The following is a 16,419-nucleotide window of genomic DNA, read 5'->3' as shown; positions in this document are numbered from 1 at the left end:
CCTCACCACCAGCTCACATCTCCTTCTGCTTTAAGTTGTACCAAGTAAATGAAAAGATCTTTGTAACAATAAAAAAGTAAAAATGCAAGCAGGAAAAAATAGTCACTTTGTTTATCTAGAGATGAACAGAAGACAAAAGGGACTCCTTAAGCGTAGCTCTGTAAGCCTTTGTGCAAACAGGCAAAACACATGTACTTAGTGGCGTTTTTCACCTAATCTTCACCGTCGCAACTTTTCCTCCTTTGAATTCCACTCTGTTACTATCACACATCCAACAAAACTCCACATTGTTGTTCTTTATCGCCCTCCAGGCCCTCCAGGAAACTTCATCGATGAGCTTGATTTCCTTCTGAGCTCCTTCCCAGATGATGAGTCTCCTCTCTTGCTCCTCAGTGATTTCAACCTTCCAAGAGACGGAATACACAGCAGTGGACTTGTGATGCTTCTGTCGTCCTTTGGTCTATCTCTTGGTGACTCTCCTCCAACCCACAAAGCTGGCAACACTCTTGACCTGGTATCATTCAGATCACTTCCTATGTTCAATATATTGTCTACTCCTCTACATGTCTCTGACCACCATCTTCTGTCCTTCAGATTTCCTCTTCTGACTTGCTCTTCTCAACCACCTTCTACCCCCATGACTACCCGCAGAAATCTCAATTCTCTTTCTCTATCTTCTCTCTCCTCAGCTATCCTATCATCCTTATCTCCCACTAACTGTGCTGAACCATGCACAGCAACTGTGGAGTCTGCTACCAACAGTCTTCTCTCCTCTCTCCACAACTCCTTTAATCAACTCTGCCCTCTGTCTTCCAGGCCAAAACGTACTTCTCCGACCCCATGGCTGTTGGAGACACTACGAAACAACCGCAGACAACTAAGAGCAGCAGAAAGAAGATGGAGGAAAACGCATCATAACAATGACCTCCTTTCTTTTCAATCTCTCTTATCAAAGTTTGCTACTGACCTAACTTCTGCCAAATCTTCCTTCTACAGAACCAAGTTTGATAAATCCTTATCTAACCCTCGCAAACTTTTTGCCACTTTTTCTTCACTGCTTAAATCACCATCTCCTTCTGTCTCCCCAGCTCTCTCACCAGAGGACTTTGCTACATTCTTTGAGGATAAGGTTGCTACTATCTGTAGTTCCTTCCCTCAGACTGACATGTTGCCCACCCACTCTCAACCGACCTGTGCGACCCAGCTTCATCACTTCACTCCACTTTCTCACGAGGAAGTGTCTCAGATCCTGACGGCCAGCAACCCCACAACATGTTCACTCGACCCTATCCCCTCAGGTACATTTCAGCTCATCTCTCAGGATCTTCTCCCACACATCACACACATAGTTAATGGCTCCCTAACGACTGGCCATGTTCCCACTGCCTTTAAGTCTGCTGTTGTCACACCAATTCTTAAGAAACCTACTCTGGACTGCTCAGATATTAACCACTACAGACCAGTATCCCTGCTCTCTTTTCTTTCCGAAGTACTGGAACGAGCAGTGTATAACCAACTTAACTTGTTTTTATCTAATAACGCCCTTCTTGACCCTCACCAGTCTGGATTCAAAGCAGCTCATTCTACCGAGACTGCACTTCTTGCTGTCTCTGAAACCCTTCACACAGCCAGATCTACCAACCTGTCCTCAGTCCTCATACTTCTGGACCTATCTGCAGCCTTTGACATGGTCAACCATCAGATACTTCTGGAAACTCTCACTAGTCTTGGGATCTCAAGCATTGTCTGGCAATGGTTTGCTTCTTACCTTGCTGACCGGACATTCCAGGTTGCCTGGCAAGGCTCCCAGTCAGCTCCACGAAGACTGACCACTGGTGTTCCTCAGGGCTCTGTCCTAGGACCCCTTCTCTTCTCCTTATACACAGGTTCTCTTGGGAAGGTAATAGCTGGACATGGATTTTCTTACCACTGCTATGCGGATGACAGTCAACTCATTCTCTCCTTTCCACCCGATGACCAGCAGGTCTCAACCCGCATCTCAAACTGCCTTGCTGATATCTCCTCTTGGATGACTTCCCACCACCTCAAGCTGAATCCCAGCAAGACTGAACTCTTGTATATCAGAGGCAACTCATCTCTGAATCTTGACCTTGCAATCTCTCTTGACAACTCGGTTATCGTCCCCTCAAAAACGGCAAGAAGTCTTGGTGTCACTCTAGACGAAGAATTGTCTTTCTCTCCACACATCAGCAACCTCTCCAGGTCCTGCAGATATCTCCTTTACAACATTAGGAGAATCCGCCCCTTTCTCACTACAGAGGCTACTCAGCTTCTCGTCCAGACCTTGGTCATCTCTAAGCTGGACTACTGCAACTCTCTGCTGTCTGGACTTTCACTAAAGGCAACACGACCACTTCAACTGATCCAGAATGCAGCTGCAAGACTCGTTTTTGATATTCCCAAATTCTCGCACACTACACCTCTGCTGCGGAACCTGCACTGGCTCCCTGTGGCTGCCCGCATCAGGTTCAAAACCCTAACACTTGCCTTTAAGGCCAAAACTGGAGCTGCACCACCTTACATATCAGCACTGGTCAAGCAGCGTGTCACTTCTCGCTGTCTCAGAACATCAAGCACTGCACGTCTCGAACCACCCTTACTTAAAAGAAGAGGACGACATGCATCAAGACTCTTTGCAGTGTTGGCTCCTCAGTGGTGGAACGAACTTCCTCTTGCTGTACGAACAGCGGAGACCCTCACTGTCTTCAAACGTCGCCTGAAGACACACTTCTTTCAACAGCACTTGGACTAAAGTCCCCATACTTTTTTTCTACCCTTTTTTTTCAAAAAAAAAAAATTAAAAAAAAAAAAAAAAAATTTTGTACTAACTTACTATTTTCTTCTAGCAGGGTTTTGTATACAACTTGGTCAGCGGTAACTTGTTTAATGACAGTAGATTTAATCCTAGCCTTAAAGACTGAAGAACAGTCGTAGACTACTAAGCACTGTTGTAAGTCGCTCTGGATAAGAGCGTCTGCTAAATGATGTAAATGTAAATATTTAAGTTACACTAAAAACAACCTCATGGCTACAGTGACACTCTTATTTACTTCCAACATGACACTATTACAATCAAACATTTTCAGTTGGAGCCTTCAACTTAGAATCTAACTATCCATCGGGTATTTCTTCCAAAGATTCTGTAGTACTAGGGTGTTGTACCGTGTTAGCCATTATTCCTTCCCTCCTGGCATACAGACAATTGCAAGTCTGCAGCAACTAAATTGTCTGAAGCTCCCTACGTGAACCAACAGAAAATGGCACAACTCCCTGCCTACAGAAAAGATGTAAAACATGTGCCCACATTTATAAAACAGACAGTGTAGTTATACCATACTGACGACTAGAACATTGCATAAAGGGATAATTTTCCAGCAGATCATCTAATTTGGTCTACCTCATTCTCTGTATGAAATGTCCTGACACTGCACTCTGTGGGAGAAACTGGACAAACACTGCCAGAGAATGAATTTCCACAGGTTCCACATCAAGCATGGCAACTCACTTCAACAGCCATGGACACTGTGAGAGGGACTTTAAAGTCACAGTGCTTATGGGTAACTTCAGAACACAGCAAGAGAGAAAAGAATGGGAAATTAAACTCATGATAAAATTGAACATTACAACAACATGGTTTGAAAAGAGACAAGAGTTTTATGGGCAGATATGAGGATTGTTTGCATCTCTCGGACTGTCACAGACAACAGGACTACAGATCCACATCGTTTTGAAAAACTTCAAAAGACTTTGTTGGACAGTTACCTTGTAACGGCCGACCCTTTACCCAGCCAGCAGCTACACCTCCAAGACCTGTGGCCTGGATAAATAACCGAGATGAATCTTCTATCAAGCCGTACCTCAAATAAACTTTTCCCCACAATCGACGGTATAAACATAAGCACAAAAGAAAAGTAGATATGTAAAAATAAGTGAATATATTAAAACAGAACACAACAAAAGACTATTGCACGTACCCCATGTAGAATATATATGTACAGTGCATCCGGAAAGTATTCACAGCGCATCACTTTTTCCACATTTTGCTGTGTTAAAGCCTTATTCCAAAATGGATTCATTTTTTTCCCCCCTCAGAATTCTACACACAACACCCCATAATGACAACGTGAAAAAAGTTTACTAGAGGTTTTTGCAAATTTATTAAACATAAATTTTATAGGAGATGGACGTCTGAAGCAGAGCTCCGCTAGCAGCGGCTTTATTTTCCCACGTATTTCATATTATTTAGAGGTATCCTGTATTTAACCCGACCAAGGAACATCCACTACAATATACAAGCATGAGTAACAAGAAGAAAAGTCAGAAAGAACCGGAAAAGAAACTTAAAGCTGCATCGAAGTCCGGACAGACTTCCGGCCTGAGTGCAGGTGTAAGGTATGGCATCACGGAGACTGACCTGGAACAGGCAGAAGAGTGCGCAGAATTCCTGGGGCCCCGCTCCATTGTATCGTCTCCAGTCGAGAGTGAAAATGGGAGCGAAGGCGCAAGTGATACAGGTCGCGAGGGATCGCCGATTACTGAGGATCATTCGAGACTAGAAAGGGCTCTGCAGGACGTGCTCTCATCTACTCATCGCGAGCCTGTAACAGGAGCTGCATTTTCACTTGCGGAGCACGAAAGCAGAAGCGAACTGTCCGAACTGAAAGAGATGATCGCTACACAGATAGCTACACAGAAAGAGATGAACACTACACTGGCCACTGCCATGGTTACGGCCATGAAGGAGCTTAAGAAAGATAACACAAATGATCTTAAGAAGGTGGCCACTGAGCTCAAGAAGGATAACAAAGATAAGGAAACGCGTCTATTTGAACGTTTCGACGTGAACTTTAAAGGCATGTTGGAGAAATTAGTGGAACACATTGAAGAAACTAACTCCAAACTGAAAAGGCTTGATGATCATATTAATGACGTTTCAGACCAGCTGGAAGACGTTAAGCAGGGACTCACGGCTCGAGTGGAAACAGCGGAACAAATGGCATCTAACGCCGATGAAAAAGCCACAGTTGCGAACTCGGAATACAAAAAACTTGGAGACAGACTTGCAGCCCTGGAGGATGGGTGCAGAAGAAATAATATAAGAATTGAGGGTATACCTGAGAAACGAGAAAGCTCAAGCCCAGTGAAATTTGCAGTAGAATTACTGTCTAAAATAATTGGAGATGACTTTAAACTCGACAATGAGATAGCCACGGCTTATCGCACAAAGATACCAAGCGCCTTTAAATCTAGGTCTTTTATTGTCCGCTTCGAACGACTAAGATGTAAGCTTGATGTGATGGCACTTCTCAGACACAAGCAAGAGATTATATTCGAAAATAATCTTATTCGTATTTTTCCCGACTTCTCACCATCAACAGCTGCAAAACGCAGATCCTACAACGACATTAAAAGGATGCTACGGGAAGCCGATATCAAATACAGCCTCTTGTATCCTGCCAAACTGAAAGTGGAAGTTCAAGACGGACATTATATTTTCTTCAGCAAAGAAGAAGCTGAAAAAGAATTAAAGAAGCTGTTTCCGACACTTTTTTTGAAAGTTAATTAAAATTAAAGAGCCGTATTCAATCAAGGCACGGGAAAGACCCATGATCTGATCGCTGGATCCATGTTTAAAGAGACTGGTATTATAATTATACATCTCTAATTCTCTTTTTTTTTAATTTTTTTTTTATCTGGACTTTATATGTTATATGTTTATGTTTTAATCAGAGTTATAGAGTTATAGACGTGAGTGTGAAAATGTGGAAGTGATTAAAGTAGGATTCGTTTTATTTATTTATTTTTTTATTTCTTTTCTTTTTTTTTTATTTTTCTTTTTTTTTTTTTTTTTTTTTTTTTTTTTTTTTTTTTTTTTATTTTACTATACCTTAAAGTAGACCGTTTAACTTCATACCCTTGGTTTATTGCTTGTTCTACTATTTATATAATTACCATTATACTATTACAGTATGAATTACCAGGTTTATCCTGGACTAGTTTTTAAAATCACTCCCAGGGTTGTTGTTTTTTTTTTTTTTTTTTTTTTTAACCTTAATATCTTAACTTAAAAGCGCTGAAGATTATTTCAAGCTTAAATATTGTTAATGAGAACATTTTCGGCAGATAGTATTAAGGATTTAACTGTAAAAGATATCTCTGTTTTAATTCTGTAACGCCGCTGCAGGGTGGGGTTTGTTTTGTTTTGGACGTGCTCTGTCTCTTCGTATGTCAGAGGACTGGAACATCGCGAAGTGGGGTCTAGCCTCATGTGGGGAGGCAAAATGGGGGGGTGGGGGGATAAAGGGGGGAGAGAAGGAGAGCAGGTTATATCTAATCTATTCTTATAATCCTTATAATTATAAATATCAATGCAGCAACAGGCTAACATGCAACAACTCCTGGGGAATCTTGAAACTAAGATTAAAACTGCCATATTACCAATTAAAACTATAAAATGACATTAAAAACTCAGAATCAATGTCTCCATGATGGGACAGTTAACTTTGTGAGCTGGAATGTCAAAGGCCTGAATCACGAATTAAAGAGAAAGAAAGTATGCTCTCACCTAACAGGCTTAAACGCTAAAATAGTATTTTTACAGGAGACCCACTTACTAACCAAGGATCAGTTCAGATTACAAAAAGTCTGGACTGGCCAAATGTTCCATTCTAGCTTTATAAAGAAAACTAGAGGGGTGGGAATTCTCATACATAGAACAGTTCCATTTGTAGCATCAGAGGTAGTGTCGGACCCTGAAGGGAGATATGTGATGGTCATGGGCAACTTATATAACAGTAAAATGATTTTGATAAATGTTTATGCACCCAATGTTGATGATAAGGAATTCATGCAAAATCTATTTGCATCCATTCCCAGTGTGAACACTCATAAAATTATAATGGCTGGGGACTTTAATTGTGTTTTAAATCCACTCTTAGATAGGACTCCTGTGACAGGGGGGGACGACATCTAATACTGCAAAGATAATTACACAGTTTTTAAATGATCACAACTTATCAGACCCCTGGAGGTTTCTTAACCCAAACTCAAGAACATACTCGTTCTACTCACCAGTGCATTATAGCTACTCAAGAATTGATTATTTTTTTATAGATAATAATTTCCTGCCTACAATTAAATCATGCAAATATGACACAATTGTTATCTCTGACCATGCCCCTCTAGTCTTGGAGCTAAAATCAATAAGCCCCTCGTACTCACCTCGCAGATGGCGTCTTAACCCTCTTTTATTGGCAGACGAGAACTGCACAGAATTTATATCCAAACAAATCAGCTTCTTCCTAGAGACAAACACGTCTACAGAGGTTTCTGCAGGAACACTCTGGGAAACTCTAAAGGCCTTCCTAAGAGGCCAGATTATTTCATATCTTTCCCATAGAAATAAATTAGAAACCAAGAAAGTGTCAGAGCTAAGAAATGAAATTACTAGAATAGATGAAGAACAAGCCAGGCGTCCAAGTGAAGCTCTTCACAGGAAAAGGCAGGCCTTGCATACAGAACTTAACATCTTAACAACTAAAGAAACTGAACAACTTATTTATAAGTCTAGACAGCATTACTATGAACACGGAGAAAAAGCTAATAAGCTTTTAGCTCAACAAATTCATAAACAAGAAGTTCACAATGCAATACCAGTAATCACCAACAAGAATGGAGAAGAAATCATCGACCATAATAAAATAATGCACACATTTAGAGATTACTATAAGTCTTTATATTCCACTGAGCCCAAAGAAGACAACACGCAATCTAATGCATTTCTGGATAATTCACAAATACCACAAATAGATGCTTTAAGTGCTGAGGAACTAGATAAACCTCTAACGCTAACAGAATTACTAGACGCTATAAAGTCACTACAAAGCGGGAAATCATCAGGCCCTGATGGTTACCCCGTAGAGTTTTATAAGAAATTCTCCACTCAGCTAGCTCCACTCTTATTGGTAACATTTACAGAAGCTAAAGACCACCAAATACTACCCCAAACATTTCGACAAGCATTAATCACCGTCTTTCCTAAACAAAATAAGGACTTGTTACAATGTGCATCATATAGACCAATTTCACTCCTGAATAATGATGTTAAGATACTCTCAAAAATCCTAGCTAGAAGGATGGAGAAAGTGCTGCCCTCAGTAATATCACAAGATCAAACTGGATTTATTAAAGGCCGACATCTATCTTCAAATCTCCGACGCTTGTTTAATGTTATATATTCACCAGCAAAATCAAACACCCCAGAGATATTACTATCATTAGACGCAGAAAAGGCATTTGACATGATCGAATGGAATTACCTTTTCACTGCATTGGAGAAATTTGGGTTTGGCCCGAATATTTGTGCTTGGATTAAACTACTGTATACCAGTCCAGAAGCTTCAGTTTGTATTAATAAAATTTGCTCAGACTACTTTAAACTAGAACGTGGTACCAGACAAGGATGTCCCTTGTCGCCACTGTTGTTTGCAATCGCTATTGAACCACTGGCGGTTCACTGCCGAAATTCTCATCAGATAAAGGGGATTGTCAGAGAAGGACTGGAACAGAAAATTTCTCTATATGCAGATGATATGGTCTTATATATATCGGACCCAGAAAACACTGTCCCTGCTGTTTTAACAGCACTAACAGAATTTCAAAAGATATCTGGTCTTAGAATTAATCTGAATAAAAGTATACTCTTTCCAGTGAACTCACAAGCATATAATATTAAATTAGACACCCTACCTTTTACCATAGCAGATCAGTTTAAATACCTAGGGGTAAATATCACAAGTAAACATAAAGCTCTTTATCAACAAAATTTTGGCGTCTGTATGGAAAAAATTAAGCAAGACTTGCATAGATGGTCAACCCTTCATCTCACTCTAGCCGGAAGAATTAACAGTGTTAAGATGAATATCCTTCCTAAACTTCTCTTTTTATTTCAAAACATTTCAATATATATCAATAAATCGTTTTTTAAACAGTTAGATTCAATAATAACCTCATTCATTTGGAACTCAAAACACCCACGTATCCGAAGAGCGACCCTACAAAGACCTCAGGCAGAAGGTGGCATGGCTTTACCTAATTTTCAGTTTTATTACTGGGCAGCAAACATACAAGCCATAAAAACCTGGACACAAATAAATGCACATACACAGGCTTGGTCTGCAATAGAAGTAAAATCCTGTAGTACTTCTTTATATTCCCTGCTTTGCTCTCCAATAAATGAAAGTTATCGCAAATATACTAATAACCCAATTGTGCTTTACTCACTCAGAATATGGAACCAAATTAGGAAGCATTTTAAGATGGAAAATCTTTTATCAGTGGCACCTTTGCAAGGGAACCACCTCTTTCAACCTTCGCAAGTATATCCAGTTTTTAATACCTGGAAAAGTTTTGGGATTAAAATGCTCAGAGATCTTTATATAGACAACATATTTACATCTTTTGAACAATTACGTTCAAAATTTAACCTCCCAGCTACACATTTCTTTTACTATCTTCAAATTAGAAATTTTGTTAAACAGAAATTGCCCGATTTCCCCCACCTTGCACCCTCCACAATGCTGGAAAAAATACTGCTCAATTCCGAGGAAACAAACACTATTTCCGCAATATATAAAATCTTATTAGAGTCCCTACCTTTCAAAGATCCAAGAGGACATTGGGAAGAAGATCTCTTAATCAATATATCAGAAAAGGAGTGGAAGGTAGCAAAGCAGAGAATTCACTCGAGTTCTATATGCGCAAAGCATAGAATTATTCAACTAAAAATTATATATCGAGCTCATCTGTCTCGCTTAAAACTGTCCAAAATGTTTCCAGGCCAGGATCCAACCTGCGAGCGCTGCAACCAAGCTCCTGCCTCACTGGGTCACATGTTCTGGGCCTGCACCAAACTAACATCATTTTGGACAAAAATTTTTAAGTGCCTCTCAGACAGCCTTAGTATCACAATCCCTCCTAACCCACTAACAGCTGTGTTTGGTGTCCTTCCAGATGGACTTGAATTGGAGAAGGACAAACAAACGGTGATTGCATTCACTACACTCTTGGCACGCAGACTTATTTTGTTAAATTGGAAGAATCCTAATTCTCCTCTTATAAGTCAGTGGGAAACTGATGTTTTATATTATTTGAAATTGGAAAAAATCAAATTTTCAGTTAGAGGATCTGTACAAAATTTTTTCAAAACTTGGCAGGATTTAATCAATATTATTTTAGAATAAGAGAATTAACTATTATTGTATTTAACTCCCTTCTCCATCTCTTATTTATATAGATATTTACTTCTCCCCTTCTTTTGTCTAATGTTGCCTTATTAAAAAGCTTAAAGTAATTTTCCTTTAGCTAAGCTCTCCTTCTCAGGGATGGGGTTTGATTTGTTTTCAAATTTGTTGGGTTATAAATGGATCTGTTTGTATGGAATGATTACAATGAAAATTAATAAAATAAAAATATATAAAAAAAAAAACATAAAAAAAATGGAGAAAGCACATGTACATAAGTATTCACAGCCTTTGCCGTGAAGCTCGAAATTGAGCTCAGGTGCATCTTGTTTCCCCTGATTATCCTTGAGATGTTTCTGCAGCTTAATTGGAGTCCACCTGTGGTAAATTCAGTTGACTGGACATGATTTGGAAAGGCACATACCTGTCTATATAAGGTCCCACAGTTGACAGTTCATATCAGAGCACAAATCAAGCATGAAGTCAAAAGGAATTGTCTGTAGACCTCTGAGACAGGATTGTCTCGAGGCACATATCTGGGGAAGGTTACAGAAAAATTTCTGCTGCTTTGAAGGTCCCAATGAGCACAGTGGCCTCCATCATCCTTAAGTGGAAGAAGTTCGAAACCACCAGGACTCTTCTTAGAGCTGGCCGGCCATCTAAACTGAGCGATCGGGGGAATAGGGCCTTAGTCAGGGAGGTGACCAAGAACCCGATGGTCACTCTGTCAGAGCTCCAGAGGTCCTCTGTGGAGAGAGGAGAACCTTCCAGAAGAATAACCATCTCTGCAGCAATCCATCAATCAGGCCTGTATGGTAGAGTGGCCAGACGGAAGCCACTCCTTAGTAAAGGGCACATGGCAGCCCGCCTGGAGTTTGCCAAAAGGCACCTGAAGGACTCTCAGACCATGAGAAAGAAAATTCTCTGGTCTGATGAGACAAAGATTGAACTCTTTGGTGTGAATGCCAGGCGTCACGTTTGGAGGAAACCTGGCACCATCCCTAGAGTGAAGCATGGTGGTGGCAGCATTATGCTGTGGGGATGTTTTTCAGCGGCAGGAACTGGGAGACTAGTCAGGATAAAGGGAAAGATGACTGCAGCAATGTACAGAGACATCTTGGATGAAAACCTGCTCCAGAGCGCACTTGACCTCAGACTGGGATGACGGTTCATCTTTCAGCAGGACAACGATCCTAAGCACACAGCCAAGATATCAAAGGAGTGGCTTCAGGACAACTCTGTGAATGTCCTTGAGTGGCCCAGCCAGAGCCCAGACTTGAATCCGACTGAACATCACTGGAGAGATCTTAAAATGGCTGTGCACCGACGCTTCCCATCCAACCTGATGGAGCTTGAGAGGTGTTGCAAAGAGGAATGGGCGAAACTGGCCAAGGATAGGTGTGCCAAGCTTGTGGCATCATATTCAAAAAGACTTGAGGCTGGAATTGCTGCCAAAGGTGCATTGACAAAGTATTGAGCAAAGGCTGTGAATACTTATGTACATGGGATTTCTCAAGTTTTTAATAAATTTGCAAAAACCTCAAGTAAACTTTTTTCACATTGTCATTATAGGGTGTTGTGTGCAGAATTCTGAGGAAAAAAATGAATTTAATCCATTTTGGAATAAGGCTGTAACACAACAAAATGTGGAAAAAGTGATGCGCTGTGAATACTTTCTGGATGCACTGTATATCCCTCCACCAGAGCAATACCATGACAACACTATAAACAGCCATGGCCGAAATTATCGGCACTCCTGTAATTTTCCCAGAAAATGCACCATTTCTCCCAGAAAGTTGTTGCAATTACAAAAGTTTTGGTATACACGTTTATTTCCTTTATGTTCATTGGAACAACACAAAAAAAAAAAAAACAGGAAAAAAAGCCAAATCTGACATAATTTCACACAAAACTCAAAAACCAGGCTGGACAAAATTATTGGCACCCTCTACTTAATATTTGGTTGCATGCGCTTTGGAAAAAAATAACTGAAATCAAGCGCTTCCTATAACCATCAACAAGCTTGTTACACCTCTCAACTGGAATTTCTGACCACTCTTCTTTTGCAAACTGCTCAAGGTTTCTCAGATTTGAAGGGCGCCTTCTCCCAATAGCAATTTTGAGATCTCTCCATAAGTGTTTAATCGGATTTAGATCTGGACTCATTGCTGGCCACTTCAGAACTCTCCAGCGCTTTGTCTTCAACCATTTCTGTGTGCTTTTAGGAGGTATGTTTGGGGTCATTGTCCTGCTGGAACACCCATGACCTCTGATGCAGACCCAGCTTTCTGACTTTGCGCCCCAATATCTTTTGGTAGTCTTCAGATTTCATGATACCTTGCACATAGTCAAGGCATCCAGTGCCAGAGGCAGCAAAACATTCCCAAAACATCTTAGAACCTCCACCATGTTTGACTGTAGGTACTGTGTTCTTTTCTTCGTAGGCCTCACTCCATTTTCTGTAAACAGTAGAATGATGAGCTTTACCAAAAAGCTTTACCTTGGTCTCATCTGTCCACAAGACGTTCGCCCATAAGGATTTTGGCTTCCTCAAGTACATTTTGGCAAACTCCAGTCTGGCTTTTTTTATGTTTCTGTGTCAGCAGTGGGGTCTTCCTGGCTCTCCTGCCATAGCGTCTCATTTCGTTCAGATGTCGGATAGTTCGAGCTGACACTGTTGCACCCTGAGTCTGCAGAACAGCTTGAATATGTTTTGAAGTTGATTGGGGTTGTTTATCCACCATTCAGACTATCCTTCGTTGCAGTCTTTTATCAATTTTTCTCTTCCGTCCACGTCCAGGGAGATTAGCTACAGTGCCATGTGTTGTGAACTTCTTGATTATGTTGCACACAGTGGACAAAGGAACATGAAGATCTCTGGAGATGGACTTGATATTTTTCCACAATTTTTGTTCTCAAGTCCTCAGACAATTCTCTGCTCTTCTTTCTTTTTTCCATGCGTAGTGTGACACACTCAGACATACAACAGAAAGGTTGAGTCAACTTTTCTCCATTTTAACTGGCTTCAGGTGTGATTGCTATATTGCCAGCACCTGTTTTCTTGCCACAGGCGAGTTCAAACGAGCAGCATATGCCGGAAATAAAACGATTTACCCACAATTTTGAAAAGGTGCCAATAATTTTGTCTGGCCCATTTTTGGAGTTCTGTGTGACATGTCAAATTTGGCTTTTTTTCTGTTTTTTTGTGTTGTTCTAATGCACATAAAGGAAATAAACGTGTATACCAAAACATTTGTAATTGCAACAATTTTCTGGGAGAAATGGTGCATTTTCTGGGAAAATTCCAGGGGTGTCGTTAATTTCGGCCAGGACTTATTATATACATATATACACACACACACACACACACACACACACACACACAATGACGAACCCTCCCTTGCCCCAGTAACATAACGAATACAAAACACATAGCAATGAATGAACACGGAAAGATAGCAATGATATTGAACTTGAGTCCGAGTGTACAACTGTCCTGAATGCGGATGACTGGTCAACAGATAAGAGATGCGTTTGTATTTCATTGAATAAATGGAGCAACCTCACCGTGAATCCTCGGCTTGTGGTGGATGATGTAATCCGACCCCGGGGTCTCTGGTAATGAGGGAATTGAAGTCAGTCCGGCAGAATGAAAACAAACTGGATACAAAGCGCGAAGTGGAAAACCGCAGGTAAACTTGGTTCGTAGTTGTAAAGTGAAATCTCCGCCTCTCCTTCTCCCTGTTCTCTTCCGATTGTTTATATGGTACTGACGGATTTAATTGATTGATTGTTAACAGGTGGTTTCCAATTTGGGGCTGCGGTCTCTTTCCTTCATCCGTCCCCCTTGTATTTACGGGGACGACATTTACTGACGCACACAAATAGCAAACGGGACGATGGAAACCAAAACGCACTCAGTGCAAACATTGAACAACGCTATTACTATGTAGCCCCGCTACAACCTTATCCAAAGATCTTGACTATACATTGTTCTTCTCTCTTGCTTAACGAATCTTAGCCTGAAGAGGTCTATTAATTTTTACATCCGAGATGTCTCACTTAAAGGTTTTGCAATGCCGTATCTGTCCTGGTGTCTATGTAAACACAGGGAACTCCAGTTTCTGTATTACATTTTGCCTGAAGAAGGTGCCTGAGTTGCCTCTAAAGCTTGCATACTGTAATCTTTTTTAGTTAGCCAATAAAAGATGTCATTTCACTTGATTTCTCAATCCAAAAATTCTAAATGTTTTAAACTACAATTGGCCATTGAGCACCATCCACAACTAACAACAGTGCATCAACCAATTCAACTTTTACTTCACTTCAGTTGAAGACTGTATGAAATCTACATCAGACATAAGAAGCTATATTTTGTTCCGTTTTGAACTATATGTTGTTGTAGAATGCTAGTAAGAATATGTACTCGACTAATACAGGTAGTTGCATTCAATCATTACAGCTGCGTTTGAATCTTTCCCCAAAAATGTTTCAATAAAAAGCGTCATCTGTGTCTTTGACAAATTAATTAAACAAAAACTAAGAATGTTCGGACTTTCAAAACAGCTGTCTATGACACAGCATGTTACGACATGCGTACATTTTCTAATTTATCCAAGCATTTGTTTTATTTTTTTTCCTGCAGTAGTAAATAAAGTAGCAGGCTTCTTTCTTGGCTGATCAGGCAGATATAAACTCAACAATACGAAAATCTTTAATGCTTTAATGCTTAAAGTTTCCACTGACATAATTCGGAAGCAAGGAATTTCACATTAAATGTAGCTACTTTTATTTTTTTTCAGTTATTCAGATTAGATGATGTCTCTGCTCACCTGGCTCTTTGACATTGATGACATCTAATACAACCATATCTGGCTTGTCCTGCGGATTGATTTTCCTTTCAGTCACTCCCGATGGAACGACATCAGGCTTCGGTCCAAGTTTTCTCGGGTAATAATCCCCGACATTCACATAGGAATGTAAGGCTGGAGACGTGGAGGAACCGTCAGCCGCCATCTTGCGCGTTCCCAACACAACACTCAAAAGACGGCCAGCAGCAGAGGACAAACTTTGTTGGGGCGCGCGACACTTGAAATAAGCGAAGCGGAAATTGAAGGGCTGGACGGTAAGCCTTTACTTTCTCTTACCTTACATATGATATTTTTCTGTTTGTATTACAAATGTTCTCTTCAAATACTATAGTTGCTCTTATTAAAACATTAAGTGTGGGTACTCCTAAACATTCTGCATTTTGCTCGAGTCAAGGAAGTTATTAAAACATATTGGATATACTAAACAGTGCTTCCCAAACTCGGTCCTGGGGTTAGAGGTGTGCGGGGCCTAGGGCTGACCAACCCCACGTGGGGCCGGTTACGTCAAACGCTGTTGCCGGTATGTGTGGACTGTATAAACTTACGGGCGAATTTAATAAAAAATAATGTTAATATACACCTGATTTTGTCATTGCAATATTTTCAGCTAAAGTTTTGCAAGATAGCACACGGACATTATCAAAATATAACGATATAATCCATTAAAAAAGTGCAATTCATAATTCATGACAATACCACTGGAGAATATAACTTGGCAAATCCGCTCGAACGGGACACGCGGGGCCCCCTTAGTCGCGGGGACCCCCAAACGCAGCTCTTGCTCGGGGCCCACTGAGGCTGCAGGTTTTTGTTCCAACCAGATTCATAATTGGTCACAACACCGATCTCATTTAATTTGGTATTTGGGTCTCTTATTCTACATTCAGAAAAGCACAGCAGCATGATTTTTACATTTATAAGACATTTATAAATATTTCTGCTTTTGATATAGATTTAAATGCTTAACTCTTTCGTTGATTTCATTATATTTTGCCCTTTCTCTGTGCAGATTTCCCCCTTCGTTGTATCTTATTAATCTATATATAATAAAGTGTATGTATGTATGTTCCAGCATCACTTCCAAACGGCTGGAGCAATTTTCATGAAACTTGGTACACGTTTCCTTTTGGACGACTAAAAATACTGTAGGGTGAAATCGGGACCCCAGCTTACGGTCTTGTATGCATGGTATCATCCAAATGACACTCGATACGACCACCAGAGGGCGAACTGGAGGTGACTGCCAGCATTCTTTATGTTTGAGTGCCACCGCGCCCCTGTTGCTT

General features: G+C 40.5%; 1 protein-coding gene across 1 annotated transcript in view; it reads right to left on the bottom strand.

Moving 5' to 3' along the window:
- The window catches only part of slc30a6 (solute carrier family 30 member 6), a 173,958-nt gene extending 158,627 nt beyond the window's left edge, over positions 1–15,331 (bottom strand). The window contains exon 1 of the mRNA XM_028820603.2: positions 15,095–15,331. Coding sequence (XP_028676436.1) covers positions 15,095–15,278 — 184 coding nt within the window. The 5' untranslated portion in view covers positions 15,279–15,331. The remainder of the gene's footprint in view (positions 1–15,094) is intronic.
- Positions 15,332–16,419: the final 1,088 nt, after the last annotated feature.

The sequence above is a fragment of the Erpetoichthys calabaricus genome, chromosome 15 (genome assembly GCF_900747795.2).
Source record: "Erpetoichthys calabaricus chromosome 15, fErpCal1.3, whole genome shotgun sequence".
Taxonomy (NCBI): domain Eukaryota; kingdom Metazoa; phylum Chordata; class Cladistia; order Polypteriformes; family Polypteridae; genus Erpetoichthys; species Erpetoichthys calabaricus.
The sequence above is the reverse complement of the archived record's forward strand: the minus strand, read 5'-3'. Positions and strand labels throughout refer to the sequence as shown.